The sequence below is a fragment of the Dermacentor andersoni genome, chromosome 3, assembly GCF_023375885.2.
Source record: "Dermacentor andersoni chromosome 3, qqDerAnde1_hic_scaffold, whole genome shotgun sequence".
NCBI classification, from domain to species: Eukaryota; Metazoa; Arthropoda; class Arachnida; order Ixodida; family Ixodidae; genus Dermacentor; species Dermacentor andersoni.
The window spans coordinates 77165222-77186572 of NC_092816.1; the positions used below are offsets into that span (position 1 = coordinate 77165222).

At 47.8% G+C, this 21351-nt stretch overlaps 1 protein-coding gene across 5 annotated transcripts in view; it reads right to left on the reverse strand.

Moving 5' to 3' along the window:
• Positions 1–21351, reverse strand: part of LOC126544581 (E3 ubiquitin-protein ligase MIB2-like) — an 83727-nt gene that overhangs the window by 24242 nt on the left and 38134 nt on the right. For all 5 annotated transcript variants that reach the window (XM_055061646.2, XM_050191998.3, XM_050192008.3 and 2 more), the window contains 4 exons: positions 11598–11702; positions 6818–6947; positions 4267–4346; positions 3296–3453 (listed from right to left, as the gene is read on the reverse strand). In XM_055061646.2, the coding sequence (XP_054917621.2) occupies positions 3296–3453; positions 4267–4346; positions 6818–6947; positions 11598–11702 (473 nt within the window). The remainder of the gene's footprint in view (positions 1–3295; positions 3454–4266; positions 4347–6817; positions 6948–11597; positions 11703–21351) is intronic.

Here is a 21351-nt window from a genome sequence, read left to right on the forward strand (position 1 = left end):
CGCGTCGCGCACACATGAAATCAAATTACACAAGATTCGGTCACAGACAGCGGATGGAAGCATCGATAACATTCCAGAAACTTCCGATGCACGCAGGCGCGTCCTGCGCTGTGCGATAACATTTGTTAGACGGTGAAACGTGTCGCCCCATAAAGACAAACAAGTACACGTGTCAATATTCTGAGTGAACCGGAAAGACCAGTGATAAGATGCATTAAAGGGACACTAAAGAGCCGGACCATATCAGTTTAGACTGGTAAAGCATTGTTTCGAAATTCCACTTTAATCGCAAAATACGGTTACATATCAGTTCTGAAAGCGAAGGACTGATTGGAACTTAAAGTTGTGGTGCGGTGGCTGTGTCACTACTCTTGAACTGTTCGCAAAAATCTCAACTTTCTGTATGTCCCTGTGCTTTTATTCTTCGCAGAGTGCATCTTTATTTAACACACGACGGAGATGAGAAACATCCGATGCCTATTCAAGTCATCAACATTTGTTCATACAGTGAAAGAAAAGGAACCTCCAATTTTCTTAACTGGCCCCAACACCATAACCCTCGTACGTCAGTGACAGCATGGTTGCAAAGTACCTTCATGTATTTGAGTCGACTCGTCGCACAGGAAGTTATCTAAATTGCCAGATTGAATCTTTGGCCTATCTAGTCGGCGGCAACTTAAAGGGAAGCTGAAACACTTTTCGAAAAAAATTATTTCTCTGCGGCATTCTACAGTTTTGAGTCCCCTGAACACGAATGTCTGGTTCAAAAAGGACGGAAACAAACGCAAGCGGCTGTTTTTCCAAGAAAACGCGCACCAGCGCCTCAGGGCATCGCGCGTACGCCGCTGTTGCCCGTGATTGGTCGGGGCCGCTGTGACGTCTTTCGCGGCAGTCTCCGCTCGGCGCCGCCGTTTCAGAGCGTAGCACGCTGTTCTGTTCTGGCTTCATAGCTGAGTTGTTAAGTGCAATCGAATGTATAGCAGTCGTCTATAGATGCCCCCATGCACCAAGCATTATGGAACGTTCTCGCTGTCTCGGACAGCTTGTATTTTCGCCGTACATGTTCGAACCGACAGCCGATATGGAAAACGATGGCGGCAACGTCGGCAGCGGCGGCAACGACGATGTAGAGTGTGCCAACAGCGAGAGCGATGTGTGCACCTTCTCGCGCGTTGGAAATCTTAGCTGGTACTTATGTTTTTTTTTTTTCATGTAGCTGCAGGTTCCAATGCCGGGAGAAAAAATGCGCTAAAGTGTCACTGGGAACTTGCTGCTGGAAGAATGCCGAAGAACTAACTTCTCATTAGATTGTAAACACGGGTGCAATTCCGCGATGACAAGCACCTTGCCGCTGCTTGTCTAAAGTAGTCCCGTAGTTTTTTTAGTGTTGATGCACGATCGCGAACATAAGTGCCGCGTTTCAAAGCGCGCACATGCAGTGCTGCGGGGTACAGTCATGGAAGTTGCTTATCATACAAATCCAGAGATGGCCAGAGGTATTATATGTTCAATATTCATAATATGGTTCGACGACTTTGCGATTGTGGCTCGATCAAGAATCGGTATGTGTGCTCCATGCTAGTGTTGACATAAAGATATTAGGCAGTTTTAGCACCGCCGTGTGGTAAACACGATAACTGCAACCGTACGTCGAATGTCACTAGGCAAGCCTATACTCCATTTCATACCTCAGGTGCAACGCTGTGGAAGCTACGCATGAAGTCCGGTCACCAAAATTTATTACTGCGCGCGTTTCTGTCTATGCTTCGCAGCGTGCCAGCGGCGTTTGCTCGCGCGAGCATGCACGTGAAGCTGCCGCGACGGGCTGCAATTAAAAAATACCGAAAAGAAAATTGATTTAAAAGAACGTGTTAGCAGCCGTATAAGTACACGGATTGTTTCTATGGGTAAATTCTTTCTTTCTTTTCATTCAGAACTGAGCTTATATATGGAAAATTTTATCAAAGATCGGGTCAAGCAACACCGAACTTTTTCTAAGTGCGAACGCAGCCACTGCAAGAAGTATCTCAAGCCTCCACAGCGTTGCACCTGATGTATAAAACGGAGTATAGCAACGCTAGCAACAACGCGTTTCCGCATTTGTCGTAAGGCTATCCGGCTACGCTAAATCTGTGTTACCAGACGTTAATGGCTGCGAATGTTCGCATTTCTCGAGTGCATCAATGTGGGTCTAATCAGGCTTTCATTAAACTAGGTGCACCTGTATGTGGAGCGTATTGATGGAAGATGAAGAGCACAGCACAGTTGATTTCATCGGCACGAACTTATCTCTCCTCACCGCACGGACCCACTGCGCTGCAAGCTTCTTGTCCTTCGGGAACCTGTGAAACACCACATCGTCTCGCCCGCCTGTGTTCGTGCAGCCGAATGCTTCACAGAACGAGGGCATGTTGGGCGCCCTTGGCTGTAGGCACTCATGCAGCATAGAAGGAAAGAACAGTTTACGAAAATCGCAAAAGAAAACAAACGTGAGCGGCGGCGGCGGCAGATCTCTCATAGCGTCGTTCAGTAAAGCGCAGGGCGGAAAGAGGCATGCCAGCACATGCCAGCACGCCGGTCCGGCAGCTCGGTCCCCGCCAGTGACGTCACTCTCGCCGGTTCTCTCCTCTGGCAACCACCTCACCCGGCGCTCCGGGAAGCGATGGGGGTGTGTCCACGGGGGTGATTTAGAAAACGATTTCCGCCCCTTATATTAATAAAACGAAGAAAAATATTACGGAGCCGTAAATTATTAGGTCTGTTCTTCCCAATCCCAGCAATTCATGGAAATTGAAAACCGCTTCAGCTTCCCTTTAAGAATATAGTGGTAAGTGTGCCGCTGTCCAAAGCGAAGAAAATTTGCATAGATACTCCAAAAAGTTTAGTTCGCATATTTTCGTGACGTCAAGGCCATGGCAAGAGTCGATCTCGGCGTCTCACAAACTACGTTTTGGACCATAGAAGTACATGCAGCCGGCTAAGAGCAGCTTTGTCATCGACTGTCGTGCAGAATTCTCACGCACTGAATTCGACGATCTATTACTAATTTGATGCGCTGCCTTCTGAACTCGCATCTTATGGACTTACGCTTTATGCGGGCGACCTGACAAGACAAAAGACCATAATTAGCTAGGTCAGGCAGGCAGGCGGCAGAGGCCATAGGGGCTCTGCACTAAGGGGTTCGGACCACCTCTCCTTAATATATTTTTCAACATATACGCTTTATGCGAGCTGTTGGCGTACCTACCGGTCCTCATGCGCGCATTTAGAAAGACAATTAAAACAGATAACCTACCCGTAAACAGCATAATGTAGCGCTGTGTCACCATCCTTGTCCCCTTCATTTAGATCTGCGCCGGTCACTATCAACATCTTGACCACAGACTCCTGGCCTTGGAAGCAGGCAGATTGCAGAGGTGTCAGCTTTAGTTGTGCACTTCCGCCTCCAATGTCCTAGAACGGACAAATCAAGCGTATTAGCTACATTTAGGTCGCGCTTCTTTCTTGCCGACTCAGTGGTGATGCCTAGACAGTGTTTTTTTTTTTTTATTCCAATAAAATTATATGGCCACTCGAGGCACGTTCGTGCCTTCGGCACCTACGCCGTCGCCGTTGTGCTGTCACGGCACCAACGGCGCAGTGCGGAGGGTTTGAGGGCATCCAAGCGGCGTGAGTGAAGGGGGAGTGCTCTTGGCTGCAACAACGGCGAAGCCAGGAGGCCACACCCTCGACGCTCCGCCCACTCGGATCTGCAGCGGGCTGCAGGGCACCATTCTGCCTCCCGCTACTGCCACGATCGTTGTGCGCTTAAACACTACCGTTTCCTCCAGTGCAGTTGTGAAAATCGGTCTGAGAGAGACGGACAATGCACGTCAAGCTACGGACGCGGACGGTTTCCCTTGTGTCTCGTCTAGCGCAGAACTGAGGCACGACGCCTAACAACGCCGGTGGTGGAAGCACTCCACCTCTCGCAAACGTTGTGAGATGCCTGCTAGTGGCAAGGGGCGCTGTTCCTGCGAACCTTGCTGTCATCTTCAAGGCTTCGCTCTCCGGCGAAGCTGTCCAATCTTTTAGCATTTAAGCTAGCAGGGGTTCTTTAACATGGTCCTAAATCTAAGTACGCGGGTGTTTTTCGCATTTCGCCTCCATTGAAATGCGGCCACCGTGGCCGGGATTCGATCCCGCGACCTCGTGCTTACCAGCCCGTACATGACAATGTTCCCATCAGTTTAGGGGGTCGAAACATGACTCCGCAAAGCAACTCACCTCTCCGGACTGAACTCCAAGTAGTTGCCGCATCATACGCTGAAGTGCCGTGGGAATATCATCAGAATCGGAGTCGCCGGCTATGAAAAACAAAATAAAACCAAAGGTATACGAATTGTTATATACAATGCGTGGGCTATTGTATTAATTCGACGGCAGTACCGGAAGATCTCACGTAAGGAAATAATTGTGCCTTCATTCGTTTGTTCATTTGCACCTGCTTTCAAGCATGTATCTATTCTGCGCAGCTCACCTTTCTTCTTTTTTTTACTGCGCTAATGTCACAACGTTGAACTGAATTCCTGAGTTTTACTTGCAAAATCCACGCACTGATTACGAGGCAGGCCGTAGTGGCGAACTCGGGATTAATTTCGAGCGCCTGGCGTTCATTAAAGTGCACCCGATTCACGGTATACACACGCGCTTTTGTATTCCGTCTCCACCAGAATGCCAATGTCACAACGTTTCGATGCACTTGTGATTGATTGCTAATTTATATATTTCATCGTTTTTTCCCTCTTGTTCGGCAGCAAGTTTGTGCACAAACGGTGCACGAAGTGTATTGTCGCTCCCACTACACTGATAATCATTTCAATCGCGTCGACGCTAAATGATCGTCATTGTGTGCGTGTTTGCGTGCGTTCGTTTGCGTGCGTGCGTGCGTGTGTGTTTATTTGCTGAATTCGCCGTGATAGTCCAGTGTATATCTTTTGACATCCAAGTGATTACAATAAGCCGGCGACTAAAGTTGCCAACGTTCCCGACGTCTTAAACTCTCAATAGAGGAAGAAGGCAAACGCGTGAGAAAGACTCTTTAAGACATCACCATCTAATATTTCATTGGCCCTGTAACGAATATATTTCACGGTTTAGTGACATGACAGGTATGTACGCTATGAATAATTTATTGGGTCTTAAGTGCCGAAACCACGATCTGGTTATGCGGCACGTCGCAGTGGGGGACTCCAGATTAATTTTGGCCGCCTGGTTTTCTTCGACGTGCACCAAATGCATGAATACATGCATTCACCGCGTGCATGCTACCGACATTTCGCCCCCATAGAAATGCCGCCGCCGCGGCCGGTATTTGATCCCGCGACCTCGTACTTAGCACCGTAAGGCCAAAGCCATTAAGCAATCACGTACTGCGGGTAGGTATGTACACCCGGCCACAAAAGCTTACGGACCATAGAATCTCAGAAAATATTCAATTCCCGAGCAGCCTGTAGCAGTACCCAGTAAAAATGCAGACGACAATGTTGTTAGAATACTCTTTTCGAGGGCCGAAATGCAAATATCTGGTTGCGTGTGAGGTTGCGGAGATATAAAGCTTTTTCCCAAATGTCATGGTCCGTAATATATTGTGGCCAGGTGTACGTTATGCAAAATACGAGTTTTAAAAAGAAAGTACCTGTGCGCTAAACGTCCAACTCGCTGTATGTTTTTTTTTCCCTTTTTGTCTCACCCACCCATCCATTCATTAGCTTACTTTCTCAGGCCGACCTCTCCACCTTTCTGCCATTAAATATCTCCACTTTCTATCTCTTTCTTTTTCGTCCTTTATTATAAGCGACTTTCAATTTTCTAATTACACCATGTAGCCTCAATTGCTCGAAGGTGCGACAAATCAGTGATCATATCGGCATGTTGTAGTGACGCTGAAAAAGCAGACATTAGCTTTCAACTCCTATGTCAGTATGCACACAGCCAACGAATAATCTAGTTGCGAGTTATACCTGAACTGCTTGTTCTTGCTACGTGATATTTCACGCTATTCTCCGTAACATTCTCGGCAGCTATGCGTAACATTACAGACTTAACATTCCTGACTGCTGTACCCTCAACCCCAAGAACTTTCGCCGCACGCGATCCGAAAATACATTCGATTCGATTTCAAAGCGAATCATTCCCGCCAAACTCCCGCTATGGTTACGCAGAGAGCAAACAAACTGAGCGGCGAATTCAGAGTTGTAAATTTTTCAGTGAATTCATGGTCCTGAATTTTTTGTTATCGACTCTACGCGCAGGCTTCCGTAAGGTTTACGCAAAGAGTGATGCTGTGTTCGCAAACTGCCAAATAAAGACCAATCTATAACTTTATAGTGTGTTAGCGATGCGCATGCCCAATATGTGCGACTTACATGTTTAGATGTGCACATTGGCAAATCCCTTCTGCGGAAGCCCGCAAGGTGGAGAAATCGTCATCCACCCGTTTATAGATCGCTGCTACGAAAAAAAAAAATTCATGCAGATTTCTTTTGTTGCTTCACTGTAGTGCTGTTATCGTGAAGGCTACCTCTACTATCTATATGACCCCTATTTGCCCATCTAGTTTGCGCAGATGAAGTCGATGCAACGCACAAGCTGCTTCTTCAGAGAAGTTTGCGCACGTTGCGTGTCCCTTCTTCGTTCGACGTCCTGTATTTGTGCGCGCGTAAGTCACTAAAGAATCATGTACAGCCGATTCGCCCAAAACGTAACACTTCAGAAACAGAAACAGCGCACCTTATTTACATTTATATGAGTAAAACCAACGTGTCCGGCTGCTTACATTCCGCATCTTCATCCGACACGGCCTCCACGAGATCAGGGTTGAAGCACCAAGCGGGTTCACTACCGCACTTGACTTTGAGGTCGCCATCAGAGTCGATCTCGACAATTTTACCGACTCGTCCAAGTGCCTGAAAATTCTCGCAAATATTTCACTCCATTCTGAACGGAAAAGTTCTATTAAGAAGTGATCTAATAATGGTATCATACATGCATGCTGTACGTTATACGACTGCGAAATAGAAAAAAAAAGTTGAATTGAATTGAACATGATTCGAAGAATGGCTTAGTAATCTCGTTTGTCTGACGGCTGTGTCTACTGTTCTTCATCGCGGTGACATGGGCGCCAGGCGAACACACAAGACAAACACAAACACGCGTGAGCTCCCCCCCCCCCCTTCTTTCATTTGTATGTACCGTTTGGCGTTCGTCAGGTCACGATGAATCTCTACGGACTAGCCCAATTTCACTTCTACTGTTCTTAAATAAATTTGAAAATATAATGCGGTTGTGGATCTGCAATATCTGCAACCAATATCTGCAATGCAAGCATCTCGCATTCTACGTTATTTAGTTCCCTACAGCGACTGCCGCGCACAATGCTCAATTTATGACCCCGCGGACTTCTGTGCACATGTCTTGCACACATTACGGCTACTTCAGTATCCAGTGCACTTCGTGATTGCTCACGAAGCCATACCGAAAACGCACTTCCGGCGCTTTTTCAAGCAATCAATACCGAAATGGATGTGTCTAGTTGTCCAAAAATTACTTTGCTTATTAAGCTGCAAATACTAGAGACGGCAGAGAGTAGAAGACTAGCTGCTAAAAAGTAGGTAGATAGAGAACGTACATACGGGATGATCATATTTAAGTTATGTGGAATTTTCTAGACATCGCTTGTGGCAGAATGCATAATTTTTGTCCTTGAGCTGAAATATTCGAAGGGGCGGACATTACCAGCACGACAAATCGAAACAATTGTTCAACAAATGAACGAAAATTTAGTAATTAACTTCCTATTTACTTTAAGGCCCATATTGCAATTAACGAATTGTAGCCGTTGAGCTTGCAGTACCAGGACGTATCCACTTGAGACGAAGTTCTAGGATGGCACCAGTCTCGAGATTTTTCCCAATGTGTGGGACAAAATACACGACCGTTCCAGTTACCCTTGTGCTTCAGTGCATGCATAAGAGAGCATTTTGTTTAAATATATGTAACTGTAACAACAGTGCGTTTTAACGGCGAGTTTGACGAAGCATATCTCCAAAGTGGCGTCATTCTAAAAATTCAATTGTTGTGGATAAGGCAAGCAAACATACCGGCTACAATTACTAAATTCCAATATGTGCCGTAAAGTTAATAATTCAGAACATAATTCGCGATTGCTTCCTTAATTAATAGGTGTTTCGAATTCTCGTGGAAGTAATGTTTACCTCTCTGAATAATCCAGCTCAATGACTAGAATTATGCTATTTGCAACAGGCTATTTTTAAAAATTCCGTAGAACTTCCAAATTATCACCCGGTATACGATCGCGCATAACGACCAAGATAACGTATACGATTGCGTCAATCAAGATCATGTGGCATATGCAAGTCACACTTGGTGTCGATACTGACTGTCGAACCACGGGTAGCACCACTTAAATTCCTAGAGCCGACACCTTTGGCAGTTTCACCTGGAAAGCCAGTGCGTAAAAAAATGAATATGTCCTGTGGAGTTCGTAAATTGAATAGAAACACGGAAAGGATACACGCGCAAAATTCGGTAGCCTGACTGGTGACGCGGGCCAATAAATTCTCAGTAACCTTTCCTTTCTTGTGTTCTTACATATACAAGTGCGCAGCCTAATCTTGATTGTCCAATGTGTTTAACGAGGCAACTATACAAAGATGAACTTGTGATAATACAGCTTGTGGGGATTTCGGTGCGCTTCCATGACGCCTTTGCGTGGGCATTTCGCCTATTCTGTTCTAACCGCGACGGCTGTCGTGGGCAAACCCTACCAACCAGAACTTGTTGTGGTTGGTGTTGGATAAAGCCCCTCTATCTAGTGGCAGTGGCGCGTAGATGGATGGGCTTTAGTCTGGGGTGGCATTTTCCACGGACCGGTTTGGGGTGATGGCACTTGGTACTGCTGACCACGGCTTCGCGCCCTGCTTGATCGGCCGAGCCGAGAGACACCTCTCCGGGACGCCACTTGGTAAGTATACGCTTTACCTTTCGTCAGCCGGCCCCTTTGTGTGGGCATCCTTCCGACTTGAGCTCGTCGGCGGTGTCTTGCACCAACGAGGAGCTCGTAGTTTGTGTTGCTCCTTTTCCGAACGCTAAGCCGAAGAGCCGCGCCTATAGCGCTTTCGTATTGTCTTATGGTCGTAATGACTACATCGTGCCGCACATACGGGAGGCCCAAGAGTACGGAGTTTGTCCTAGCTCTCGCGAGTGGACCCATTGGTTGTCGCGAGAGTAAGCAGTGTCGCCATGGCGACACTTTTCCTTGGCGGCGTGTCAGGGAAAGCTATTTTTCCGGCAGCGACCTGCTAGCGGAGCCTTTCGCTCTATTAGAGCGAAAGCTCTACTGTGCCATGTCTCGCGAGGTCATTTATCGCGTCGCAATGACCTTGAGCTGCCGGAGCGCTATTGCGGCAAGTGTGACGTCACGCCACATGATTCGCTGCGGAGAGGCGTCGCAGCTGCGCTACCACGTGACTAAAAGGGCTAAATGTATTCCGACTTCGCGCGAGCGAGCGCACATGTACGTTACGTTGGCGAGAACAACAGCGTCTATAGCTCAACCAATGGTTCGATGCACTGGCGCAGCCATCATAACCACACGCAGCCAACGCGTTCCGACGCGCCCGGCGTCGAGCGACGCTCGCTCGCGCGCCGTTAAGGTCGGAGTATAAACGCGCTGGCTGCTTCACCGGCGCTCGGCCACTCAGTCGAGCCACAGATAGCGCGCGGGCTGGAGCGGTTTGCGCGTGCGCTTCAGCGCAAGCGACAGGCTGAATCAAATCTTCCAGTAGATATAGCTAGACGGCACGCTGAGAAATCTGAAGCAAAGTTGGCTGCTGAAACACCGGAGCAGAGGGAGGCCAGTTTAGCGCGTTATACATAAGCTTACCAAGCGCGAAGGCGTGCCAAGATCGAAGCTACTCCAATCGCCGCCGTCCTTCAGCAACGCGAACAAGAAGAAGGAGACGAAGCCATGGATACAAGCAACGGAACCCACAACGAATGTTTGACGAACCACACCCTTCGGCTGTCGGCAGGCTCGAATGCGAGGGCCACGTTGCACCGCGACTTCACGGACAACCGGATCGGCAGCGTGCGTAACGTGTGTGAAAGACTGTGGCCTCTAACTTTAATGAAACATTGTGTGCATAGCCTTTGCAAAGCCAAGACAAACTGATCTTTCGCTCGTGATAACAAGGTTTACAAGAGTTGAACCTCAGACAATCTTTTTTCGCCCTTGCCGCCGGAGTTCCTTTGATTCCTGCACCGCCCCGAGACCAGGCGCTTTGGCAGTGCTGGGTGGCGCCGGTGCAAACAAACTGTTTACGTTAAGGCAATGCTATGTTTCCTTTCGTTTTTAATTGAATTGTGAGCTTTTACGCGCTAAATATACGATTTGATTATGATGCACGCCGTAGTGAGGGGCTCCGAATTAATTTGGACCAACGAGCAACGAGCCCCTAAATCTAACTAGATAGGTGTTTTTCGCATGTATCCCCCCTCGAAATGCGGCCGCCGTGGTCGGTATTCGACCCTGCGACCTCGTGCTCAGCAGCCCAACACCATAGCCACGGAGCAACCACGGCGAGTGTTTTCTTACGTGAGCAGTGCTCGGTCGCTCAGGCAGCTTTTGCGCCCTAAGCGCGCGCACAGCAGCTGCACGCGATCACGCTAGGTGACACTTCCCTAATGCTCGCTAAGCCCTAACTCGCTGTGGTCGGTACTGCTGTGAGATACCACACATCCACAAGCTACATTATAAAGAAAGAAAAAAGAAAAGTGGAGATGTCAGCCAGACGAACGTCCGGTTTGCTACTCTACAGAAAGTTGAGAGAGAGTGAAAAAGAACGAGGGAAGAGGAGGAAACGACCATGCTAAGTACAATTAGACACTCAGGCCGGTACGCTTCAAAAAAATTGCGACAGTGTTTGCGAATTGATTTTTTTGCGCAAGTGACGGATGTGGCCACGAAACTGTGCAGGACATTAGCCTGTGGAGCGTTCTGCAGTCCAACCAGTTTAAGGCGGCCTGGAGGAAAACAGCTGGGCTTTGTATCGAGGACAAATACTCAACATGTGCACATTGTTCCTATGTAGACAACAACCACGAGCTCGAAGTCATGCCCTTTTTAACCGTCTTCTGCTGACGGTTTCCGTTGGCTGGCCACTATTGCGTTACCTATGTCGAATAAAACCTACAGGTTGAAGTTACACATGCAACATGGTGGTTTTAGTATGTAAATACACCCAACCGTTCAAATCTATGAGAGGGCGCAGGCACTGCTACAGTGAGCGAAGTGTATCAAGGCATCTTTCCTTTTGGATCCATCTAGCGTTTTCGTGTCACGTGTACGTTCAGAACCATGCCAGTCACGAAACGTTATAACCACAAAGGTGGCGATCTTTTGACGGGTACGACTAAAACTAGTTCCTGCAGTGGCAGCTACGTTTGACACATGAAGAACGCGGCATCTTTGTGCGTGATTGAGCACTTTTAAGGAAACCTGACATATATTAAAAGCAAGTACATTCAATTCTTACAGGAGCCATGCCGCTGTTATAGCCTCCATGGCCTATTTGCAACAACTTCACTCTTGCGGCGTCACCGCAGATCTTCACCTTTTGACCGACAGAGTACTTCGAAGACTGAAAGAGAGGCAATGAAACCGTTCTTTAAAAAAGGGGAAATAAGAACAACATGAACAAAAAAATGAACTCAAGAGAATGTTAGCAATCGGCGCGAGGCACGCTAGTAAAAAGTTGTGATTTCCTTTCGCACTCGGCTTAAGCAACCCTGAGCTTTATACAGGATCAGAATATGTTGTTCCTGGCGAGTGGATGCTGACATAAGGCACGCTTCACACTTATTGACACTTCGAAGCGGAGACACGGTCTTCTTAGCCGACTTCGGAAGGATTTGGCGTAACTGGACATCTTGTAACCACTTCTAGGTATGACTTGCAGATTTTGTATGAATATTACAATATTAAATGACACCTTCATGCCGAGAACACGCAGCAAAAGTCAGGAACTGATGAGCAAGTATAAAATGAGTGCAGGTAGAGGTAAAAGGGGTAGGATGAGAGTGTGTCGCTGTCGCCCTCTGCCGTACCGCCACGAAGTGACATCTAACTTAACTGCTCCGCCCTCCGCTGGATGGCATGGCGTTCGCGAGTTCGATAGGATGCCTCGCTGCGCGCGCCGTCGCGCGCGGCGTGAGGGAGGGCGCTAGCATCGAGGCACCCTCAAAGTTTCTTGATAATTTGAAAGTACCGCCACTCTTTGAATTCTGCCGCCGCCGCGCGACCTCCTCGCCTCCTCTTCGCCCTTTGCGCGTCCCCGCCGCGGGAAGCGGTCTCGCGCCCGCTTTTCTGCACGACGACTTAATTCCCTGCCGTTGACCGTGGAAACGCACGGATCTCGCGTTTTCCTTGTATTTTTCTTTTTCGTCCGCGCCACTTTCCTCAGCTCGGCCAAAGCCACCTCGGCGCTTTAACTCTGCGTAGCGAACGTTGTACGCCGTGTTTCCTGCTCTCTGTGCTAGCGCTACGCCGAACTGTTGCGCATATAACTTCAGCAAAAAGCCTGAAGATGGTTGTGCAATATTTGTGATACCACAAGGAAAGCGTGACGGCTTGCGTAGGAAGCACAGGCTGCATAACATTGGGCGATAGAATTTTGTTCCAACAAGGATCAATGTTGTTTGCGAGGTGAGGCGTCTTTCTTACTGCTCGTATCAAGGCATCCCCTAATGCTGCATTCTTTTTAATTCTTCCGGCCTGCTCACCAGCATTTTTGCTGCGGAAATTTGTACATTGCATAAAGATTGTGTTGTCCTCAGTATGATTAATATTCTGGTGCGACTCCGTCACCTCCCACGTCGCCAACTGTTGTTATTCAGTCGGAAATGGAGCACTATAGGTTGCTTTCCGCTGTGAAGAATTCTGAGCGATGATACAGCCTCTCGATCGCACTTTTCATTATTGTTAGGATACGTTGCCTGTTTTACTGAAAATCGAAATAGCGGCTTGTAGAGGAGCTATTATGTTTAGCTTACGGCGATGTGTGCGTCATTCATACAATGAATGCAGGCACTGAAAAAATTACCGGCAAGTGTACCTGTGGTATATTGCAGGTGACGAGCGCTAGATAGTCCACACTGAGTTTTTTCTTTTGAAGTTTTAAGCGAAAGCCTTTAGATCTGTTTCAAGGTCGCGTTGTGAACAGAAAATATCACGGGACCCAGGAAGGCAAGAAATTACCCAAAGCATGTCCAGCCGTGTATAAGATATTAATGATTCGCTAAAATAACGACTTATTAGCGATTTGATTAAGGTGGATTGGGGTAGGATTAAGATTGATTAGGGTGTATTAAGGTGCATGAACAAGGATCAAGGTGTATTAAGGAGGATTAAGGTGGGTGAAGGAAGCTTAAGGTGGATTACGGCTGGTTAAGAGGATTAAGGTGGATTAGGGTGTATAAAGGAGGATTAAGGTGCCTCAACAATGCTTAAGGCGTATTAAAGAGAATTGGGGTGGGTTAAGATGGATGAAGGAGGATTAAGGTCGATTAGAGTGGATTAAGGTGAATTAGGGTTGATGAAGGACGAATAAGACTAATAAGGGTGTATTAAGGAGGATTGCGGTGGAATAGGGTGGATTAAGGTGAATTACAATAGGCTTGATAATTTGATCATATACAAGGCATTCGCGTCTCTTAGGCGATACCTAAGTTCACCTTGGATTTTTGGAATTTGCTTTGAACTGCACTTCCACGCACGCATGAGCGGGCGACGATTATTTGGTTTTCTCACAGATACAGGCAATGTGCAGGGGGTGTTCACATGATCACCCACGCTTGCTGTTGATATCGACATATAGACGTAGGCCGGGAACCTTCGCTTTAATAGCGAATGCTTTAAAACCACCTATCCGCGGTTTTGTTCTGTGAGGAAACTTTTTCCATTGATTCAACACGAGCGGATGTCATTGCATCAATGGGCTTTGATTACGAAGAGTGAGCAAGCGATCATGATTGTGGTCATGATGCAGTAATGCAAGAAATATTCTACAGGCAATAATGTTTAGCACTGCAACGTATTTCATCCTAGTCCATGCTAATCTACCTCGATCCTACTTATCCTACTTCATCGACGTTAATACTCCTTAATCCCCAATAATCCTTATTCCACTATAATCCTCTATAATGCACCTTCATCGACCTTAATCCACCTTAATTCTCCTTAACACACCTTATTCGTCCTTAATACACCTTAATTCATCTTAACACAATCACTAATCAATAATTAATAAACTTTGCTAATCAGTAATCATTTCCGATACTCGGTCGGGTAGACATGCTTTGCTTCGCTTCCGGACTTCTTTGGGTCACGTGATATTTTCTATGCCTTACAAGGCGACCTTGAAACAGAGATTTAAGACTTTCGCTTAATAAGCCACACGCAGAGGGATGTTCCACAAGCAGTGCTACTTCTGACGCAGAAAGTTAAGCTTCTCATCACGTAGCAAAAAAAAAAAAAAAGTCAGCAGTATCGAACACGCCTCCAAGCTCCTTTGACATCAGTATACCCCGTTCATGCGGCTTTAGGAAAAAAACCAACCTCCCCATAAACGTTGCCTTCATCATGATAGACGCGGTTATCAGCATTTCTCAAAATTTTCAACACCACTGTGCCGTGCTACTGGCCCAAAATAACGCGCCTCCATAGAATGCTGCGGCCCGTGCGCAGGAGCCGAGGAGACAAGGCGAGGAGAATCGAGGAGGAAAGCACCGTGGGTGTCGCTACTTCCAAATTATCAAAGGCCTTTGGGCAACCTAGACACCTTAGAGTTCGGGGGGAGGGGAAGGAGCAGAGCTGGGTCGGAGAAGCGCTCCCGAGTGCGCATGCGTTCTTTCATCCTTCAGTGTGCGCGGAGGCGAAAGTGGCGAGCCGGCATGGAGTAAGGAAAAACTGGCAAAAGGCTCTGACGTCGTGAGTCCTTCGTGACACCGGAAATTGGCTTTACTCCGCCATTTTGTCGGGGCAGATTCTCATTTCTTCTTTATATTTATCGCCTTTGGCGTGTAACTAGGTACAACCCAGCCGGGCTGCATCTTTATTGTACAACCTCGGTACAAGTCTGCCCGTAGCGATCCCATTAACGGATCCCATCACGACGCACTTTCGCGATACCGTTGCTAAAGTCATGTCGTCCGAGTAGTGTGATCCAGCGTTGAAGGAAGTGCATAGTGAACTCCGCAAATGAGACAACGATACCGGTCCTCGCTACTCTTGCTTCTTATTGTGAAAATAAATCTGCGGCGCATTCTCACTGTACTGCAAGGGTACACAGGCGATGACCGGCAACACACTTTACGTACATCACGATACATCGATCCATGGCAACCCATCTGCAATTTACGATAAACAAACACGTGTGCTGGTTGTGTCTTGAGGCATCGTTTTGCTTTAGTAAACAAGCAATGGGTGGCCGCGTACCACGGAGATGGGACGAGCCTCAGCGCGCTGACAAGGAGGCCAGCAGAAGAGAACACGTTTAGATATCTTACTGCGTCTTGAGGCGCATTCTCACGGTAAGTGAAGCTTCACGAGAACAAAGTTTTGTGGTATCGCCACGCGGTGCACAACAGTAGCGCGGATCCGTGCGACTAGCGCATTGACTGGGCTCGCCACGTGCGACTATCGGCCCTTTCATGAGGCGGCAAGCATACATTCTTCTGTCGAACCTTGCTCACTCTGCACCACCATACGCCAACGTTCACTTCGTTGAGCCTCTCGGAGCAACAGATAAGGTGTCTGTGGTAAGCAAGGTTCGTCCCTTTATAACTACGTACGTGTCGCCAGTGCATTCTTGCAGTGCAGTAACATTGCGTACATCTTTTTTTTTAGTATCGCCAGACGTCTAGCTCGCAAGTCCATCGGGGAGCCCTAGGAAGTCCAAGCAGAGAAATGCAAGTAGAAGGGAGCGACAAAGGTGATATTTTTTTTTTAAACGCGCTAGAACTGGGCAACAGCCGGTACCTGAGGTTGATGAGAACAGTACAGTTGGCTGGGCTGATAGAGCATGTATATTGTCATAAAAGCCGGTAAAAGCAGCGGATTCGACTTCACGGCCCAATTTGCGAAGTTCATTATGAACTCCTTTCAACATGGCTTCGGCAACGGTAATGCGATGAGACATCGCGTCCGAGCAGCCCGGTTGCATGCAGCGCGGCGTGGTTTCGCGAGAAATGTCAACAAGAGAGGAGAACTGGCCCGACACGATGGCGGAGCAACGCCAACTTCCGGCTTCACTTAGCTTCACGAAGAGTGACGTCAGGGCCCCTCCGCAGTTTTTTTCCTTCTTCCATACTTAGCAGGGAGGGTCACGTGATTCTGCTAGCCTCGGCAAGACAACCTCCTCTGAAGCCGCCCTTCCCGCTTTTCGGGGAGTTGTGCCAACACCTCCTAGACAAGAAGGCCTAATTGCTCGGCGAGTGACGTCATGGAGAAGAGGCCGGTGGCGCGCTTGGGGATACGGGTTGAATGAAGGGATCGCGGCTTGGTTCCCCTAACAGCAGTATGCTTCCATTGACTACTCCACACTTTTTCTTCAGTTGAAACTGCGAAATGAGCAGCAGACACCTTACAAAGCATTTATTTAGAGGCACAGATACAAAACACCTTTGTAAAGCTTGTGCAGGTATTGATGCCAGCAGGTTTTTACAGCGTCGCGCTTTGTCGTCTTTGTAATGTACGTTTTTTGTGAATTATTATTATTATTATTATATATTATTATTATTATTATTATTATTATTATTATTATTATTGTACTTACTTCATACGTATTACTTCAAATAAATTGAATCCTTAACAACTTTTCCTTCTGTATTTTCGTACTTATGGTTTTTATGGCGCGGCAATGATGAATGTAACGCACTCGATTAGCTTCACAATTTCGTATGCACAATTTCGTATGCACAATCTAGATTATGCTTAAACGAATAATTTCGTTTCCGACGCACTAATTACCTCAGTCCACTGACTTACAACAACTCAAATAAGCTTAGAAATGGGATATAAAACGTTCGTGCAGCTATTTACAAGGAAACAGCCGCCTTATTGCGCAGAGTTTCAGCTTTCCTCCTCCTTGCCTTAGCATTGGCATCCAATATTTTGTCATTCACCTTGAAGCAGTTGTTCAATAATATATTCGTGCTACACCACAAAAGGTGCCTTAACACAAATTCACATTTGTGTCCATCCTCGCAGGCGTCGAACTCTGAGGAATCATCACTTTCTGTAAAGGCACTTTCTGTAATTCAGCAATGAACCTTTGCGTATTTTTCAAAACTATCTATTTAACGAAGTTCTGAGCATATTACCCTGGAGTGCGGTAATACAATGAAGTCTGCACGTGATAGCACACTAATCCAGGCACCCTGTGCTTCTTCATCTTGCGGAAACTTAAAGACATGATTTTTCTGCCCCGATTTGTACATGTATAATTGCTCCGGCAATTGGACACGCAGCACTTATTAGGCATATCTTGGCGTGGCACTCCACATTCCGGGGCAATGAAGACTCCCGGTACACTCAATCGCAAGCACAGCACAAGTGTTGAGACTACATGCACTTGTCACGTCTAGAAAAAATGTGCGTTCGGAAGCATGCAACAGCATGGCCGAGGATGCCGGGACTTGCTTAACCCCGAAGCTATTCAAGGAGCAGCAGGGCTCCTGGAACTAATCGAATTGTTGTCGCCGCCGTCGTCCCCTCTGTCTTTTTCGAATAGTCGGGGTTAACCATTGCATATCTTCCGCGTTTCATTTTCGACACAGGTGCGCCGCTCGTAGCTTCGTAGCACGCTGCACGGAACTTCTATGTAGGCCTCTTTTGCGTGACGTAGCTCAAGGGGAGAGGGTCAGCCAGAAGGCCTTAAGTTCTTTAGAGGGTGTTGCTTGTGCGCGGTGCTTTTTGGGTCGGAATGGGCCCACAATGTGCCGCCATTGGTGTTAGTGTCGCCTGCGTCGAAGGGCCATGGAGGCACGTAGGAAGTATACCGCTTGATTTTCTAACGCGAGCGTCGCTCTTCGCTTCAAATGCGTTGCGTTGAAACGTGGACAAAGACTGCGGAGCCAGACCCATGGCAGCGTAATTTTCAAAGTCTTACTTGCGCTTGCCACCGCAGTTAGTCGGCGTTCTGACTTCGAAATCCGTCCAGAATATGCCCGAGCGTGGACTTGTTTCATCAAGTCAGCTGTTGAGTACATTTAACTCCGGTGCGCATTTTCTTGCTAATTTTTGCTCCGGTGTCTTGCGCCTATGTAGGATGAGACGAGATGTTTTTCCGGATAGTTATTAGTCGCGTGTTTGCTTAGTAAAAGGTTCTGCTGTGCGTATTTCGTTGTGAAATAAATAAATAGCATTACCCTGCACTGTAAACGCCTAAGTCGTCGCGTTTCTTAGGGATTTAAGTGCACTATTTTGTAAGAGTGTGTGGTGCGACGTCGTTACGCTGTTGAGATGCGTTTATTCAGTTCTCGCCGGTCTGTTGAGAGGCAGAAGGCATTGAGCAGAAGGATAGCGTCGACTGGGACCATCTGCCGTAAGAATGGGCCGGCACGGCTTTAAATAAGGTTGGAGTCCCCGGCTCGCCAGTCCACCGTTGGGCCGTTGGGCACAAGATGGGACGAATTTTTTTTTTTCACGTGGAAAAGCTGTCGCTGCGGACCCTGGAAGCTCGCTTGATCGCCTGCACATGTTTGTAAGGGGCGCACGTCATTGTTTCCCAGAAGATGCCCCAAGTGCTACGAATCGCCGTCGGAAGGGCGGCTTGATATCCCTCACACGTTTGAAGGGTGAAAGGTATCTTCGTTTCCCTGAAGCCGCCCCGAAACGCTACCAGTCGTCCCTGAAGTGGCCCTCGCGGGTTGTTGAGCACGATGCCGGTTAATTATTCGACGCCTTCGTTCGCTACAGCCTTGGCGCCGGTCTATTGCTTGCTTAAGCGGCGAGCCGCGTGGCGGTTCGGTGCATTGCCTGACTGACATAACAGACTAGACTGCTTCACACACTTGAATTCATTCACTCAACCTCGGTGTGCGTTTGCTACGTCTACTATGTGCGCATATTCCAGGTCCCCCGCAGCAGACGCAATCAAAGCGAGCCGACTAAATCTACCGCTTACCTTACACGTCAAGGTCTATTTCCCGTCATACCATTCCTCTAAATTTTTTATGACTAGGGTTCAAGATTGTCACGTGACGCTCCCTCCTATTTTTTGCCTTCCTCCATTAAACTATGCAAGGGGGATATCTTTGGCTATACTGGAGTCGCGGGCGTGACGTATCTGACTTCGCCGGCCGCTGTTTGGCAAGCTGAAAACGCCAGACTATAACATGCCCTTGAAGGATTCGTAACTACAGCGTGTCGATATGTTTAAAGACAGCTGTCAACGCTGAATAAAGGAAACGCCAGCGCGCCGAGGTTTTACGCGTTCAACGGGCGAATGAGAGTGCCGACGCACGTTAAGCATGCGCAAGCCATGCCTCGAAGGCGGCCGAAACTCGCGAGGCTCGTCTCGCCCAACATGGCCTCTGAGACCAGGCGGGATGCTCTCTTTCAAAGACAGCGCACGTCGCCTGATCTCGGGAGACATGCGCCCAAATGCTCGATTCGTATCGCGTCCGCCACGAGCCGCAGGACTTCGAGCAGCGTTTGGGGGCCCAAACGAAAGAGAACAGTAGGACGCAGTCATGGCTGTCGAAATTTCTGAAGAATACTACGAGCGTCTCCTACGTTGCAGGATGGCCAAGGAGACCCAATGGGCATCATCGTAATTGCACGGGAAATACGATACGATTAGCATGCGAATAATAAGCACAAGAAGAGACAGAATCGAGAAATATAATCAACATTTAATGATAGAAGCATTTGAACAGCCATGTACGTCGAGCTTGTCTTCTTTAGCGTAAACATTGTTTGACACTTTCCTCTATTACCTTCCCTTCTTATACGTCTACGACACGAATCACTCCACTTCACAAAGCCTTAAAGCTGTGTGTGCTTTCAGGTCGTGAAAGCTATCAAGGAGCTCGATTAACTTTGGCGCTCATGAAAAAGGCGAGTTACAAGTTTGAAAAAGAGTTTTCCAAACTTTTTAGCGGAGACATCCTCAGCGCAATTATCCCTTTAGTCCTTCAACGTGTAACACAAATATTTATGTATGTATAACATGTGACACTGCCTGACTTTCGCTCAGTGGTTATCAATTCTGACCCTAAGACATTCATAAAGTGCATCCGATAGCTTTCGTGTCGCAGTTTGTAATTTTCGTATTTGCAGAACGGAAACTGTTAGTAGTAGAAGTTTCCTATAAATTTCAATTTTAGAAGTGTAAGCCCCGAGAACTAATTATTGCAAGCCTGCACTCTGCCAAGCGTTCCTGGAAGCATGTAGCGAATGGCCTCGTCACTTCTCTTTCGTGGCCCTAAAAACGACTTAAGGACCTTGCTTTCAAAGCCACACACGAAATTAACATTTCACGACCCAAAACTACGCCAGTCTACAATATCTTGTTTGTTTGGTCCTAAAGCAAATAGCTTTCTTTTATTCTTTCGCCCGTTTTTGTGGTAGGTCCGAGATAAGACGATGGCAGGACTTGGGCGAGGGAAGGCCAAGAAACGCTGAGAGAGAACGAGCATGTTCTCTTCTGCAACCGAGTTTTAAAGTGGGGTGGGGAGATGGGTGGGCGGGGGGGAGGGGGGGGGGGGTGGACAGTCGCGCACATTCGCTCATGAGCTCGCTCGCTCGTTCGTCGCGAGAAAGGCAGAAAAAGGACGCGTGCTTTCGGGCAAGTGAGTGGTGGGGAGGAACTGCAGAGAGGATGAGGGCAGGTTGCCGATCACTCGTTCGTCGCATGTCTCGCCCACGAAGCATACACCGCAGAAGGAGGTGAGCGTTCTGTCGAATGCTGACTGCCTCGACGCCGACGCAATAAAGAGAGCAAGTGGACGCGTTCGGTATCTCGGGCTGCCACGAAGGAACTCCGGGGTGGGTAGGGGATGTAGCGAGGTGAAAGGCGCGAGCTCTCGGGCCACCAAGTGGCGGTGATTGGCGGTAAGGAAGGGAAGGGGGATGGGGGGAGATTTTTCTGCGAACGGCCCGTTCGCTTGCATAGGCAATAATCGTGAATGGCTTCCGCATAATTCTTAACAGCCACCCCTATGTCGAAAGATGCCAATTTCTTTTAGTTCTTATCAACTAGTACATGCAGGCCACTTCCCATGAAC